We start from the raw sequence: 12,819 nt of genomic DNA on the forward strand, positions 1-12,819 counted from the left end.
CAACCGCCGACCTTAACAGCACTCCACTGAACAAGCCCAGGAACAAAGGCAACTTCTCCACATGTCCCCGCAGGCGGGGCCCCCTGCCGCACAGCCGCCGCTGATTGGCCAGCTCCCCGGCGGCAGCGGGCCATTCGGATCCCCCGATGCTGGGGGGGCTGAGTGTCCTCCTCGCTGATTGGCGGCCGCGTTTGGCGCTCGCCGAGGCCCCGGTCTGGCGGAGCGAGGGGCGGACAGCGAGCGAGCAGAGGCGACGGGCGGTGAGCGGAGAGCTGCCGGAGCGGAAATCGCCGTGCGACGAGGGGACTCCGTGCCGAGGCGAAGGCGACCGAGTGCCGGCCGCAGCGGAGCGGCCCTGCCGAGCCAGGGAGGGGGGTGGCGCTCAGCGAGCGGGAAAGGAGGAAGGAGCCGCCGGGCCCCGGCAGCGCCTCTTTGTGTGAGCCGTTTACCCGGCGCCCCTCGGTCGGTCCCGGAGCCGCGGGAGGGTCGTCGCCTCGGTACCCCGGTGGCTGTGGACCAGGAGTCGAGTCGGCTCTTCGACAGGTGAGAGGGGTTTTTTTATGTGTGTGTGTGTGTGGGGGGGGGGGTTTGTTTCCATTTTGTCGTTTTTCCATTCACACGACTAACCCCCCCGCTCTCGCTCTCTCTCTCTCCCCCCTCCTCCTCCTCCTCTCTCTCTTTCTCCCGGCTCGGCTGGCTGGCGGAAAAGGGAGAAGAAGAAACGGCTTTCTTTTTGTTTCGGGCGGGCTGGAGTGCAGACCTGTGTGGGGGGGGTGAAGACTTTTTTTTTGTTGTTTTGTTGTTGTTGTTGTTGTTGTCGTCGAGAGAGTCCGCACGGCCGCTGTCCGGGTGAGCTTGAGCCGGCGGTACCGGGGCGGAAGTTTTGCGCCGTGCGGTTCCCTCCACCGCGCAGTGTGGGATCCGGGGGGGAGAGTCGTGCGTGGCTCCTTCGCCCGGTGTTGTCTCCCACGGGTTCCCCGGCAGGGACGGGGACGAGTGTGTGTGTGTCTGCCCCCTCTCCGGCGCCGGCGGTGTCGCCTCGGGTCCTCTCTGAGCGCCGTGCCGTGTCGGTGAAGTCCGCTGTCCCGGTATTGACCTCGGCGAGGCGGCGCGTCGTGAGAGCTCGTTGTCTCTACCTGTGTGTGGTGTCCCGGGCTGGCGAGGGCTCCGCGACAGCACGTCAGTGCACATGGGGTTTTTTTTTTAATTATTATTATTTTAATCCGATCCCCTGCTTTGTGTTGCTGTTAGATTTTGTTGGTTTTTTTTAACGGAATTGGCCCGCCGGGGGTTTTAGGAATAGGTGACTGGAGGTAGGGTTTGCACTGGACGACTTTTGCTTTGCTTTTCGATCTCCTGTGGGGCGCTGAGCGTCCCGGCGAGTTGGTTTTCGATGGCTGGCAGCGAGCAGCCCCATGTGGGGAAGCGTGCGGAGCTGTTCCGATGTTCCTCCATCAGAAGGAACTGGTCGTGACCTCGGGTCATCGGGGCGAATGTAGAAGGCTTGGCTTGAGACTACCAGGTGCTCTTTTTTTCACTCTTTCATCCTCTTCAGTTGTTTTTTTTTTTTAAGGAGAATGGTCGTCTGATAGTCTGCCTGCAGTGTAAATCTGATGTGGTGTCATTTAGGTTGTGGTTGCCTGGGTTTAAGTGTAAAAAAAAATGTGAACTGTTTTTTTAAGTTGTGAATAGATATGTTTTTAAGAATGTATCTGTAAATTCATAAACGTACCTCAGTTCAGAAATTATTCGACGGTAAGGTACTGTCTCATTGTTTCCACACACCAGCAGTACTGGATGAATTTGTACACAGAAGGTGAGCACTACGAGTGAGCGGCCAGCGTGGCTGTCTTGGTGTCAGGGGTGTCCTGGTCCTGGAGGCGTGTGCTGTCATTCAGCTCTTTAAGACCCCAGTTACCACCTGATTGGCCCAACATCCCCGCCACTCCCAGCTCTGCAGAGACCTGGAGAGTGAGACAGCGGCCCTGCCGGACCAGGAACTCATGCTCTTGTCGCCTCAGGAGGGCGAGGGGTCGCGCGGTTCAGAGCTCTGAGGCTCTGCGCGGCGCTGAAGACTGACACCTCCTTACGTGTCTTTCTTGAGCCCCGAATGGTTACCATTTGATGGGTCCCTGACTGAAATCGGCCGCACAGCCGTGCGGGACGGTCCTGGCTGTTCCCCTGGGCTTGACGGGCTCCGGGACCGCGCTGCCCGCCTCTCTGAAGGGTTCTGGTCCCGCAGCGGTGATGTGGTGCGCAGGCCTGCTGTCCCGGCTGCTTGTTGTAGGTGGGTTGGGAGGAGTCAGGGCTGGCGGGGCCTTTCTTGTTTTCTGGTCAGGTTCCAGCCAGCCACCCGTCGGGCTTGCAGCAGCGTCCCCCCTGGGGACAGGGGTCTCCCCTCCCTCTTTCTGAGAAGGAAGCGGTGCAGCCGGAGTGAGCCGAGAAGGGGAATTATGTTTGTGATCAGTCGCACCCCAGCTGTGTTCTCTGGTATGGCTCATGTTTAATGTGAAAGTGCGGTGCCTTAGTAGCCGACGATAAGGACATGCAGAAGAAATGGGGGTCGATTGAAATTGCTCGTCTTTGCACCGCATGTAGTAATTGAAATGCTTTGTCCTTAAGAATGTAAGGAGGTAATAGTACATACAGGCTGTAGCAGCAAGCAAGGTAGCTTTTTACTTGATCAGTATGACCCTGGAAAGGCACAGACTGTTCAGTTACCTGAGGCAGTAAAAGCCTGAAATGAATTTTGACAGTAAGCAGTCTTTTTTTCCCCAGCATAACAGAACATTTAGTCTCAGTGAAACGAGGTAAAAATGTGATGACTAATACCCAATGTTCCAAGAAATAGTAATTGTTTACTTTGAATTTGATTTTGTTTAAAAAAGTTCAGTTTTTCCCCATGAGACGTTCTAATGGATTTGTGAATGCCACATTCTGTTTCCTTGGATCGCGTGTAAGGTAATGGGGTTTTCATATAAACTAGCTGAAAGTGGATGCTAGTGTGGTTTCCTTCAGAAATTTGTGCCTTACTTGAATGTCAAGATGTGCGTTTTCAAAGTCCCAGTTGCTAGTTTGATTAGCCTCAAATATTTGGAGTGATTTATTTTCAAAGCGAATGAAGTCCCCACTGTTTCTCATAAGCTGCCTTGTATGTTTAATTGGGGTTGTGACTCAGACCATCTTAAATATTGTATAATTTGAGTTTCTCGGATAGGATAAATTGCCCTCGATTATTGCTGCCATTGTGTTATTTCTCCTGTGGAGGTCTGTAAAAAAGGATCAGGTCCTTCAATGGCATGCGAAGTCTGCATTTTCATAGGAAAATTTAACTTTCATTCAATGGAACGGCGTTTCATGTACCTTCCTAAATTGATTGGTTTAAAGTTATAGTCTGGTGTCAATATGCATAAATGATCAAGATCTCGTAGTATAGCTGTAGTATAGCTGTTTTTATGATCATGCCTTAAAAATATTAATACTGTAACACTGAACTTGGCACAATACAATGACTTTGGAAATCAAACTGAAAATAAGTTAAAATAGCTGAATGCCAAAAATTCATAAATGTAAATGACGTAAATGTTATTGCCAGAAATATGCATTGAAACAATTTTAAATGTTAGATTGTTTTAAATGGTAGATCGAGAAGATTCTTATTTGTAAAGGACTTTGAATGGCACTGTGATGTTCTGTACCTTCTGTGAACTGCAGAAACTGGTCATTACATGATTTGGTCGTGCGTTTCTAGTTGAATCAAATCCTTTAACTTGAAGTATCTTGTCTTTTGTTGGGTGAGAATTTGTTTTCCCACTTTTTGGAAGAACAACATTTATTTCACTCTTAAGTGAAGTCTTGATTTTTAGTATGCAGAGAATGGCACTTCTAGTTTTGAGGGCTGTATGGCCTGGTGTCGGCAGTTCTGCCTTTTGAAAACGTTTTTATTGAACGTTTTTGCCAGCAGATGTTTAATTGTGGGCCGTGGGGAGTCCAGCTGAGCAGAGACGCCCGGTTGTTGTAAAGCACCACGTGCTCAGTGTGACACGTGAGGGAACAGAAACTCAGCTGGTCTGCAGTGAAAGCAGCGATTTATCTGCTTCAACGCTTTTATGTGGGTGGGGGTCAGAACTCGCGGGGGCTTCACCAGCCTGATCGCGGACTGGGCCGAACCCGAGCTGGGTCAGCTGGAGCAGTGTGGCCGGGCCCTGGGCTTCACCCCTCTCCTCGTGGCCTCCGGGAGCTCCCCTGGGTTCTCAGACTCCTGCGCCTCATCTGTCGGTGTGAGCGCGGGTGCTTCACCCTGCACGGCAACGAAGCCGACGGGCGTGGGTGGCAGGCGAACGCGCGAGACTTGCTGCTGGCACTGTGAATGTGCCAGAAGAACAGCTCCAAGGCTCAGCACGCACCTCGGCTGTAAACCGCCAGTGTTTTATAAGGCAGAAGGACCCTGTTGGAAGTTCCCAGGACTTTCTGATTTCTCGTTCTGGTTGTCCAAATACATTTAAGGATGGTTTTTTCTTTATGTGGTTCTGTTACCACTTCAAACGCACAAGGCCAAGGCTGTCTGAATGATAGCAGACCTCTCAGACAGCAGTCTTATCTCCTCCAAGCCGGCGGTGGAGGTTTTTGTTACTGCTCCCGGTGTCTGCAGTAGCGTTTTCCCAGACTCCCGGTATCCCGATGAGCACGGCCACTGCTCTGGTGGTCTCGCAGACACGGGGGTGAGGAGGACCGCAGGACAGCGGGGCTCCTGCAGGCTGAGTGACCTGGGCACCAGTGCCTGTCCTCTCTACAATAGACATGGTCCTCTTTCAGAAGATATTAGCAGGGCATCTCCGTTTTTGCTGTGAGCAGCTGCTGTTGCGCTTCTCAGCAGATCAAAGAAACTTTGTTGTTCTGCGCCTTCCTCGCGCCTCTGTGCCTGTGCTCTGGGTGCAAAGCAAATCGCTTAGATTGTGTGCCGTTTGTACTCTTCCATCATCCTGTGAGCGAGTAAAGAACCTTCAGTCACCTCTGTGTTAGAGCAGCCCCCTCAAACAGACTGTCCTTTTCCTCCCACGCCTTTTTCGTAAGGCGGGCTGATTGGAGGTTAGGTATAAAGGTGTTTGGAGTCATCGGACTTGGAACTGGTCACGTGGAATACAAGGAGAGATGCTATGAGGTAAGGGGAGTTCTTGGAGCAGGGCGGGCGCGTGCAGCCTGGGAAGGGATCGCTGGCGGCTGGTGTCGTTATTTCTTCCAGGATGGCTGTGCAGCTAGGGAGGGGGTGTGTTCCAGACGGGGGTGCTGGCAAGCTCTTGTGGCTGTGACATGACTGTTCTGTTGGGTTCCTTAGCATGTGTACCAAGCAGATAAGTCTTTTCAGGAATGCCGAATATAAGCAAACCAGTGCAGAGTGCAGCAGAGGAAGAGGGGTCAGTACCCTTTTCTCTCCCAGCCTTCAGAAACTTCATCTCAAAACACGTGACTTTCATCACCTGCAATAGTTGCATTCAGTTAAATTTCGGGCGAGTGGGTGACAAAGGATTGAATTGAATTGATGCCAACGGTTCCAGAATTAACTTTCGACTTAAAAGGTGAAGTCTACATTGTTCTGTGTAACCATAGTCTTACTATCATGATAGAAGCAAGACCGCAATCTTCAGCTCTGTGTAAGGCAGAAGATGACGAAGCTGACAGCGGATTTGATCAGTTCTTTTTTGAAGTTTTAGTTTCTAGGATTTTACTCTCTGATTTATATGTGCGATCTTTGGGCCAAGTATAGTGCTTGAAGCTTTTAATAAACTAGATAAAGCAGTCACACACCTGTGTAAACCTCAGGGGGTGTTTGGGAAATTGCTGATCACTTCAGCCTTGGGGTGGCAGGTCCTCTGTAACTATTCGCGTTATTGAAATGTCAGTATCATTACTTTCAGCATTATTGTGAGGAAATGCATGAACTGTCAGTTGAAATGGGAAGAAATTGACTATTCATCCTTCCTGTTAAACAATCCATACATTTTTGATAAGCTTTGGGAACTTGTTGTTTTTGGCGTCCCGTTATTTCCCCACATGTTGTTTGACTGCTTTTTTCCACCCCAAGTTGTCGGTTGGTTTGTTTCATGAGACCTTCCCTGGAAGAGCCATCTTAAAACACAAAAGATCTGCCTTGGTGTAGTGACAGGGTTCTGATTTTCTTGTTTTACTTCATTTAGTATTTAGCTCTGCTGACACTCTTCTCCAGGGTGACTTACATCTGCATCCATTCCTACAGCTGAGCATTGCACAGGAGACGTCCGAGGACAGGCCTGTGTTAAGGGTCCCCCTGCGGTGCCCTGACTGGGATTTTAATCCACAGTCTTCCCTTTCTGGGTCCAGAGCCTCAACCACCCCTCCTCCCCGCTGCTTTTAATAACACAGTCTTTATCAGCTGCCTATGTATGTGTTCAGCAGAAAGTCACACGTTTTTCTGCTCCAGTTCACTACATAGTTTAAGTATAACCCCCTCCCCCCCCCCCAAAAAAAATAGCTGGAACTAGTTTGTTTTGGACTGAAAGTTCCTGGTGAAGAAACAGCAAAGGCTGGGTGCTGAGTCTTGTTCTGTGGTTAACGGCTGTCAGGCTGAAAAGAAATCTGATTTCCTGTTACTGCTCTTATTCCTGTGAGCCTAGGTGGTGCCATATGTAACATGTTCTCAGAACGCCGGGACCAGAGCTATTGAGTGACCTTCATATGCTAGAGCTTTGACTAGAGATTAAACCGCAGGGTATCCTTTAATGTATCGACTGAGAGCTTAGTTTTCTACTCCCCGAGATGAGATCTGCATCTCCATTTTTTTGTTGAAAGTATCTTATTACAGTGTAATGGCAGGTGTATTACAGCTTAAGGGGGAGGGTGATTAAGAAGTCAATATACTGATCGTTTTATCTTTGCATTGGGGTTTTTTTTATGTGACAGTAAATGCTAATGGAGCCCTGTTTTCTGTGCACAGCTGCACGTGGGGAAAGAGTGGTTTTCCAAAGCCCAGTTGTACTTGCAAGCAATGATTCAGAAAGACACAGGAGCTGCTGTGTCTGTCGCTCCTTCGCAGTCTGACAGCACGATCTGCCTGCCTGAAACCTCGTGCTCATCCCAATACTCTGGCCTGTCTGAAGTTTGCGGCACCCATCCGCAAGAAGCCCAAGAACAGATTTTGTAGCTTTTTAAAAGACTAGGCTTTGCAAAGAAACGGTCTGCCTCAGGTCTGCTTTTCATTTTTACATTTGACCTTGACATTTTAGGAACGCTCTTGTGTGTCAGCAGTTCCTCTTCACCATGTTAAGTTTAGAAAGCAGAGACAAAACCGTATTTTGCTGCCAACCTTGGATTTCGTTATACTTGAAAAAATCTGATTAATTCTGGCTTTGACAGCTGAGTAGGTTTTACATATTTTTCATTGAATTTTTTTTTCTCGGTTTGTACTCGTTTGTATAAGTCTGGTGGGGGGGAATTACTTCCCTAAAGTTCTCTTGCGTCCGTGTCACGTAGTTTAAGCACATCAGACGAGAAGTGAGCACAGTGTTCACAACATTCAGACACCGAAAGGAGGGAAGGGGGATCTGGAACCTGTGATCATACCAAGGTCTGTGAGGCACGCTGGGTGATAGAAGAGCTCACTGTTGAAGACCCATTGCCCTGTGGTCAGAGGCGTGTTCAAGCGAGACGTGCGTCTGCCTGATCAGGAGGGTTTAGTGTAGAGCAGGTGCCGGATCACGTTTCAGGCTGGAAGCGGGGTCGCCGCCCTTCCGCGGGATTACTTTGTTTTTCTTCTGGATCTCGGGCGGATCTGGCCTGCGGTGGCCCCCGCCAGAGGAGGGGGGGGGCGCTCTTCTCCGTGAGAGGTGCGCCGTGGCGGGTCTGCGAGACCCCCCTCAGCTCCGGCAGCAGCGCTGGGGGCTCTCGCCGGCGCCAAGCTTCCGGGGGTCCGCCCTCCCGAGACGCTGCAGCCCGAAGTGCGCCCCCTACTGGGGGGAACCTTGGCCGAGGCCAGGAAGTCACACAACCCAGCCCTGCAGTAGGAAGCGAGCCTCTGTTTGTCCGCGTGTTTGTTGTGCGATGCAGGTTGCTGGTTTGGCCTGTAGGAGAAAAGACCGTGTGAGGTGAAAAGCTTGGGAACACCCGGGGGGAAAAAAACAATGACTATTTGTAAAAGTTTTCTGTTGCTGTTCGGTTCCTTCCTTGTGGATTTTATAGAAAGTTCTCATGCTTGTGCACTTTTCGCTCCCTGTTACAAATTATAGTTTTTTTCCTAAGACGGCAGAAGCTCTGGGGTTGTGTGTTTTCTTTCTTGCTGTTTGTTGCTCTTCTCAGCTGATGACTTCTCTTTTGTGCCAACAGAAATATCTTTGCATTTCAAAACTGCTGCTGGCTGAAGCTGATATGTTTTGCTTCTGAGACTGGTGCTGGTGAGCAGTGAAATAACTGTTAAAAGATATTGCTCTGAGAGAGACCAGATACAGTTACCATAATTTTCTAAAAGTTTTAATTTTGCCGCATTTTTGTGTCAGCTGGATTTGGTCGTCTTTTTTTGGTAAAGCAGATTTTTTTAAAAAAACAACAAAATCCATATATATATGTTACTTGTACGTCCGCTTCCTTGAGAGAATTTAGAGAAATTAATGACTTGTAAAGTTAATCTTTCCTAGAAAAAATGTAACCTGAATCTCCAGGTGTAGATCTATGTATTTTATTAGTCAAGGAGTTGTTGATTTTGAATGTTCCCTGTAACGGAAAACCATGTTTAAAGACGTGATGTCATCTGAAGCCGAGTAGGACTCACCGTGGGTTACGGTTACCAGTACAGAAACTTGAATGATGATGATTCAGTGTAGGAGAACTATGAGCTGTTGTAGTTCACAAAGAGCGGAGCAGGATCTGCAGAACATGATTCATGGTGAAATGTAGGAGTTGTGAGCCTGTTTCTAAAGGTGGTGTGAGTGTGTGGTCATACTGGTTTCAGTTCAGCCCACAGTGCCTCCCGGGAGATTAGTTTGCCGTGGCTGCGCAGGTGCCAGAGTGGGCACAGCTCGCTGTCAGGCTTCCCTCCTCGGCCTGGGGGCGGAACGGCGCCTTCTGATCTGACTTCTCGGGTGGCTGTGAGTGTCCCACACCTGCCCTCTTCGGGGACTGGCGAGATCTTGAGCCAGACCCCGAAGTGTTTGGAGTGGGCTAGTTAAAAGTTAAAAGTGGAGGTATTGTGGAGTTGAATACAAAGGAGATTGTGGCAGCGATTGCCACGGTTAGACAATGTGTAAGCGCCCCGCAAAGGTATTCAAACTGTTGACGTTTTTGTGGTGTTGCTTTAAAGCGTGCAGTCATGACACTTTGATGTGATAATAGATGTAGTTAGTAAATACACGTATACCCACAGCCTGTTCCATGTTTACAAAAGACAAAAAGGGAAATGGATTTAGTATGTTTCCACCAAATATTAATATTACAAATTTTGTAATGTCACAAAATGGGTCTTAATACACTTGAGATTCACCACATTCAGTGGTGATGAAATGTTTTAAATTCCAAACCTTTGTTTTCCGTCCTTGGGTGTGCGAGATCTTCGGTGTGTGGTCTTGTTAACGTGTGAAATGCCGTGTTCGGCGTCTTGGCGTCTTATTTTCTGTCCTCGTGAGCAAGGAAAGCTGTTTGCCTGTGCTTGCTTGCTTTCCCCGGGCTGGTTCATTTTCTCTTTCGAGCGTTTTTATTTTCTTGCTGATGCTAAAGGCAGGGGTGTCCGTTGAGTTAACCCACCGGCCGTCATACCTAGGACATGTACAACCTGGGTCCCCTTTTTTTCTCCTTGCGTGCGGCTTCTTGGCTCGTTAACAAGTGGCCGCAGCGGGTGGTGGGCTGTGCCTTGCTCCCGCGCTCCTGGGGCCGCTGGGCTGCAGCCTGACCCCCGGCTCCTGCTCTGTGCCTCGGCTGCAGGGTAACCATGGGCTTTCCGGGAAGGAAGTCGGAGAAGGGGCCCGTGTGCTGGAGGAGGAGGGTGAAATCCGAGTACATGCGGCTCAGGCAGCTGAAGAGGTTCAGGAGAGCCGACGAGGTCAAGGTAAGGGTCTTCATTCCTGCAGCTCTTCAACGGTTTAGCCACTAGCCTGTCTCAAGGGTCACGGCGCATGCATGTTCCATAGTGCATCCACATATAGCGACGCTGCATGAGAAGAAGAGGAAATAATGTTCTCTGCACAGATTTCCCCATCACAGGTCACTTTGATAACTGTAATACAGTAAAGCCCTCAGAAATGTATTTCTTTGTATTGTGTGCGCATCATGAACTGCGGTGGGTTTTAAACGGTCCTTGCCTGCCCCCTGAGTGTTCCAAGTGTCGACTGTTGGTGGCATATCAAGGTGTATTTAAAAAAACACAGCAGATGTGTTCACTTCTAGCCTTGCTTAAGACATTTCAGTGCTGCAAATACAAAAAAAAAGACCCTAATGTTCTTAGAGCTTGAATTAAAACCGTTGCATAACATTTTGGAAGATCTGAATCTTTTTTCTTCTTCTTTTTAATCCTTTTTCGAAGGGTTACTACACGAACCTGACTTGGCAGACACCATGGTGTATTAATGCAGTACAACAAAGGGTTGTCCATTTTCTCTACTAAATTCATTTTACTTTTGGGTAAACCAGCAAATGTGTCCTTTTGTGTACTGGTCCAAGTGAAGAGTATAAAAACTTCCCGTAAAATTAAAAGACAAGCAAAGTATAGGTTAGGTTTTTGAAATGGTTGAGCTTTATATAGCTACAAGTACCAAGCAGCTCAGCACTGTGTGCACTTAGTGGTGCTGAAGATCTTTTTCCAGGTGTGTGATAAAAATATGCCCAGTGCTTTATAGAAGTTGGCAATTTACTTTACTTGCCCTAGACAAACCCAGGAAGCTTCCTTTTAGTATACTCTGAACACTTTTTTTTGTCAGTTACCTCACTTCATTATCTGCAGTGTGACTAGAAATACATCAAGAAAGTATTGGAATTAATTTAGATACCAAATATTGAGACCTTGCAACAGTTAATGTAATTTCTTTCTGTTGTTTTAAACAATGCAAATCACAACTTCAATATTCTAAAGTTTGCATTTGAAAGATGTTCTTTTTGATGATAGTAGCTTTGTGTTGCATAATTGACATTTAAGATATCTAACTTTTCAAAGTGGTGCCACCTATTTACTCCTGAGATTAAATGTGCCATTACTGCACTAAACTGTAAGATATGCATTTGCAAGAAAACTCTTCCTATGACGTTTACACATATGTAAAATAAATGGTATAACTGAGCAGTTCCTATCCAAAGAAAACACCTCTCTGGCTTCCAGGTCAGCAGTTGTCTGTCACTAGCACAGATTGAGAATAAAACTCAAACTCCTCTGTATGAGTATCGTTGCTACTTACAGGTGGTTTCCTTGTGTTTAGTGTTTGAAGCCCATGAGGTTCAGGGTCAATGCTGTAGTTTTTCAGAAGGTCATACCTGCTGCGGTATGATGTATGCCCTCCCTAATCAATGGCCTGGTGGTTGCTGTGAGCATCATTCATAAACTTATTCTTAATCATTTGTCAGCAGAGAACTCCAGAGCCTGGGGTGTATCCAATTATCTGCTAATTTTCTCTATATTCCAGAATAGTGTTTGATCTTTTACTGTGCGGGCAGAAGCAGACACTGTGCGTTTTCTTCCGCATCAGTCTCATTCCCTTTTTTTGTTATAACCTGTCTGCTCCTCCTGTTTTGGAAGGTGGCTGAAGAATTTCTTGGCTTCCCCATCTGTCGTTCATAACGTGCCTGCGGTGTTAGTCCTTTTCATTTATTTTTTTTCCCCATCGAGACCAAACAGCTGAACACGTTTTCCTCCGGGAGTCGCAGTGCTGGTTGAATGGTGTGTGAATACACCTCTCTTCCCCCCTCTCTCCAGAGTATGTTTAACTCCAATCGGCAGAAGATCCTGGAGCGGACCGATATCCTGAACCAGGAGTGGAAACTGCGCCGGATACAGCCCGTGCACATCATGACATCTGTAAGCTCCTTACGTGGGACCAGAGAGGTCAGCACTCAATAGTTTACAATCTTGGTTCTGCAGTTGAAAAGCACCACAGACTGCAACGGCTGCAAATGGCATCCACTTCTTTTCTTGAAAAGAAGAGTGCCTCTCATAACCTAAGAGCACGCCGTAGGTCAGATGCGGCCACACCGCAAAACACTGGTGTTATTCAAGGCTTGCTTCTGAAGGTACTCCTAAAGGCAGTTAAATCAAGGCTTAACTTTTTGCGTATTATTTCAGAGTGTGGAGTGTTTTTTCAAGTATCCCGTGTTTTTCAAAACCCGGAAGCGACGGATTAAGAGTCAAGTTTGGAAAATCTAGTTCCAATCTGTCATCAACATTGCATTGTTTTTTTTTTCACTTAGCAAAAATTGCATAAATCACATCAAGGAAAAAAATGTTCCCTGTACAAAAGTATGAGTATGATACAGTGATGACAGAGGCGTGGATGTGGCGTGCTCCTCGACCTGGGCTAATTGTGCATCTCTGTGAGCCCACTCCTTGCTGGTTCATGCACTGCAATGCCTTAGTCATAGTGCAGCTGGCATGACACAGCAAAGAGAGGCTCTCTCTAAGGTGCATCATTCAGTAAACAATGTAGTCTGAGACAGCATGTACTGCAAATGTTCCACAAAAACATTTTTACTGAATCATACAGCAGAATTTGGGAGAAAGCAGGTTTCGGTTGGCCTCATGCTGGGGATGTGAATCACAGAATTACACAGCATTCTATATTTGTAGTAGCAAAGGTGGTTGAGGCGTCCCGGGTGGCC

General features: G+C 48.0%; 1 protein-coding gene across 4 annotated transcripts in view; it reads left to right on the top strand.

The window, feature by feature from the left end:
• Window positions 1-12,819, top strand: part of ezh2 (enhancer of zeste 2 polycomb repressive complex 2 subunit) — a 27,813-nt gene continuing 14,994 nt past the window's right edge. The window contains exons 1-4 of one of the 4 annotated variants that reach the window (XM_088644169.1): window positions 2-543; window positions 710-849; window positions 9,943-10,066; window positions 11,921-12,049. In XM_088644169.1, coding sequence (XP_088500295.1) covers window positions 9,950-10,066; window positions 11,921-12,049 — 246 coding nt within the window. In that variant the 5' untranslated portion in view covers window positions 2-543; window positions 710-849; window positions 9,943-9,949. Of the gene's footprint in view, window positions 544-709; window positions 850-9,942; window positions 10,067-11,920; window positions 12,050-12,819 lie in introns of all 4 variants that reach the window. The other 3 variants (XM_088644170.1, XM_088644168.1, XM_088644171.1) reach the window with 3 other exon arrangements.

Source organism: Lepisosteus platostomus, chromosome 8, assembly GCF_059453375.1.
Source record: "Lepisosteus platostomus isolate fLepPlt1 chromosome 8, fLepPlt1.hap1, whole genome shotgun sequence".
NCBI classification, from domain to species: Eukaryota; Metazoa; Chordata; class Actinopteri; order Semionotiformes; family Lepisosteidae; genus Lepisosteus; species Lepisosteus platostomus.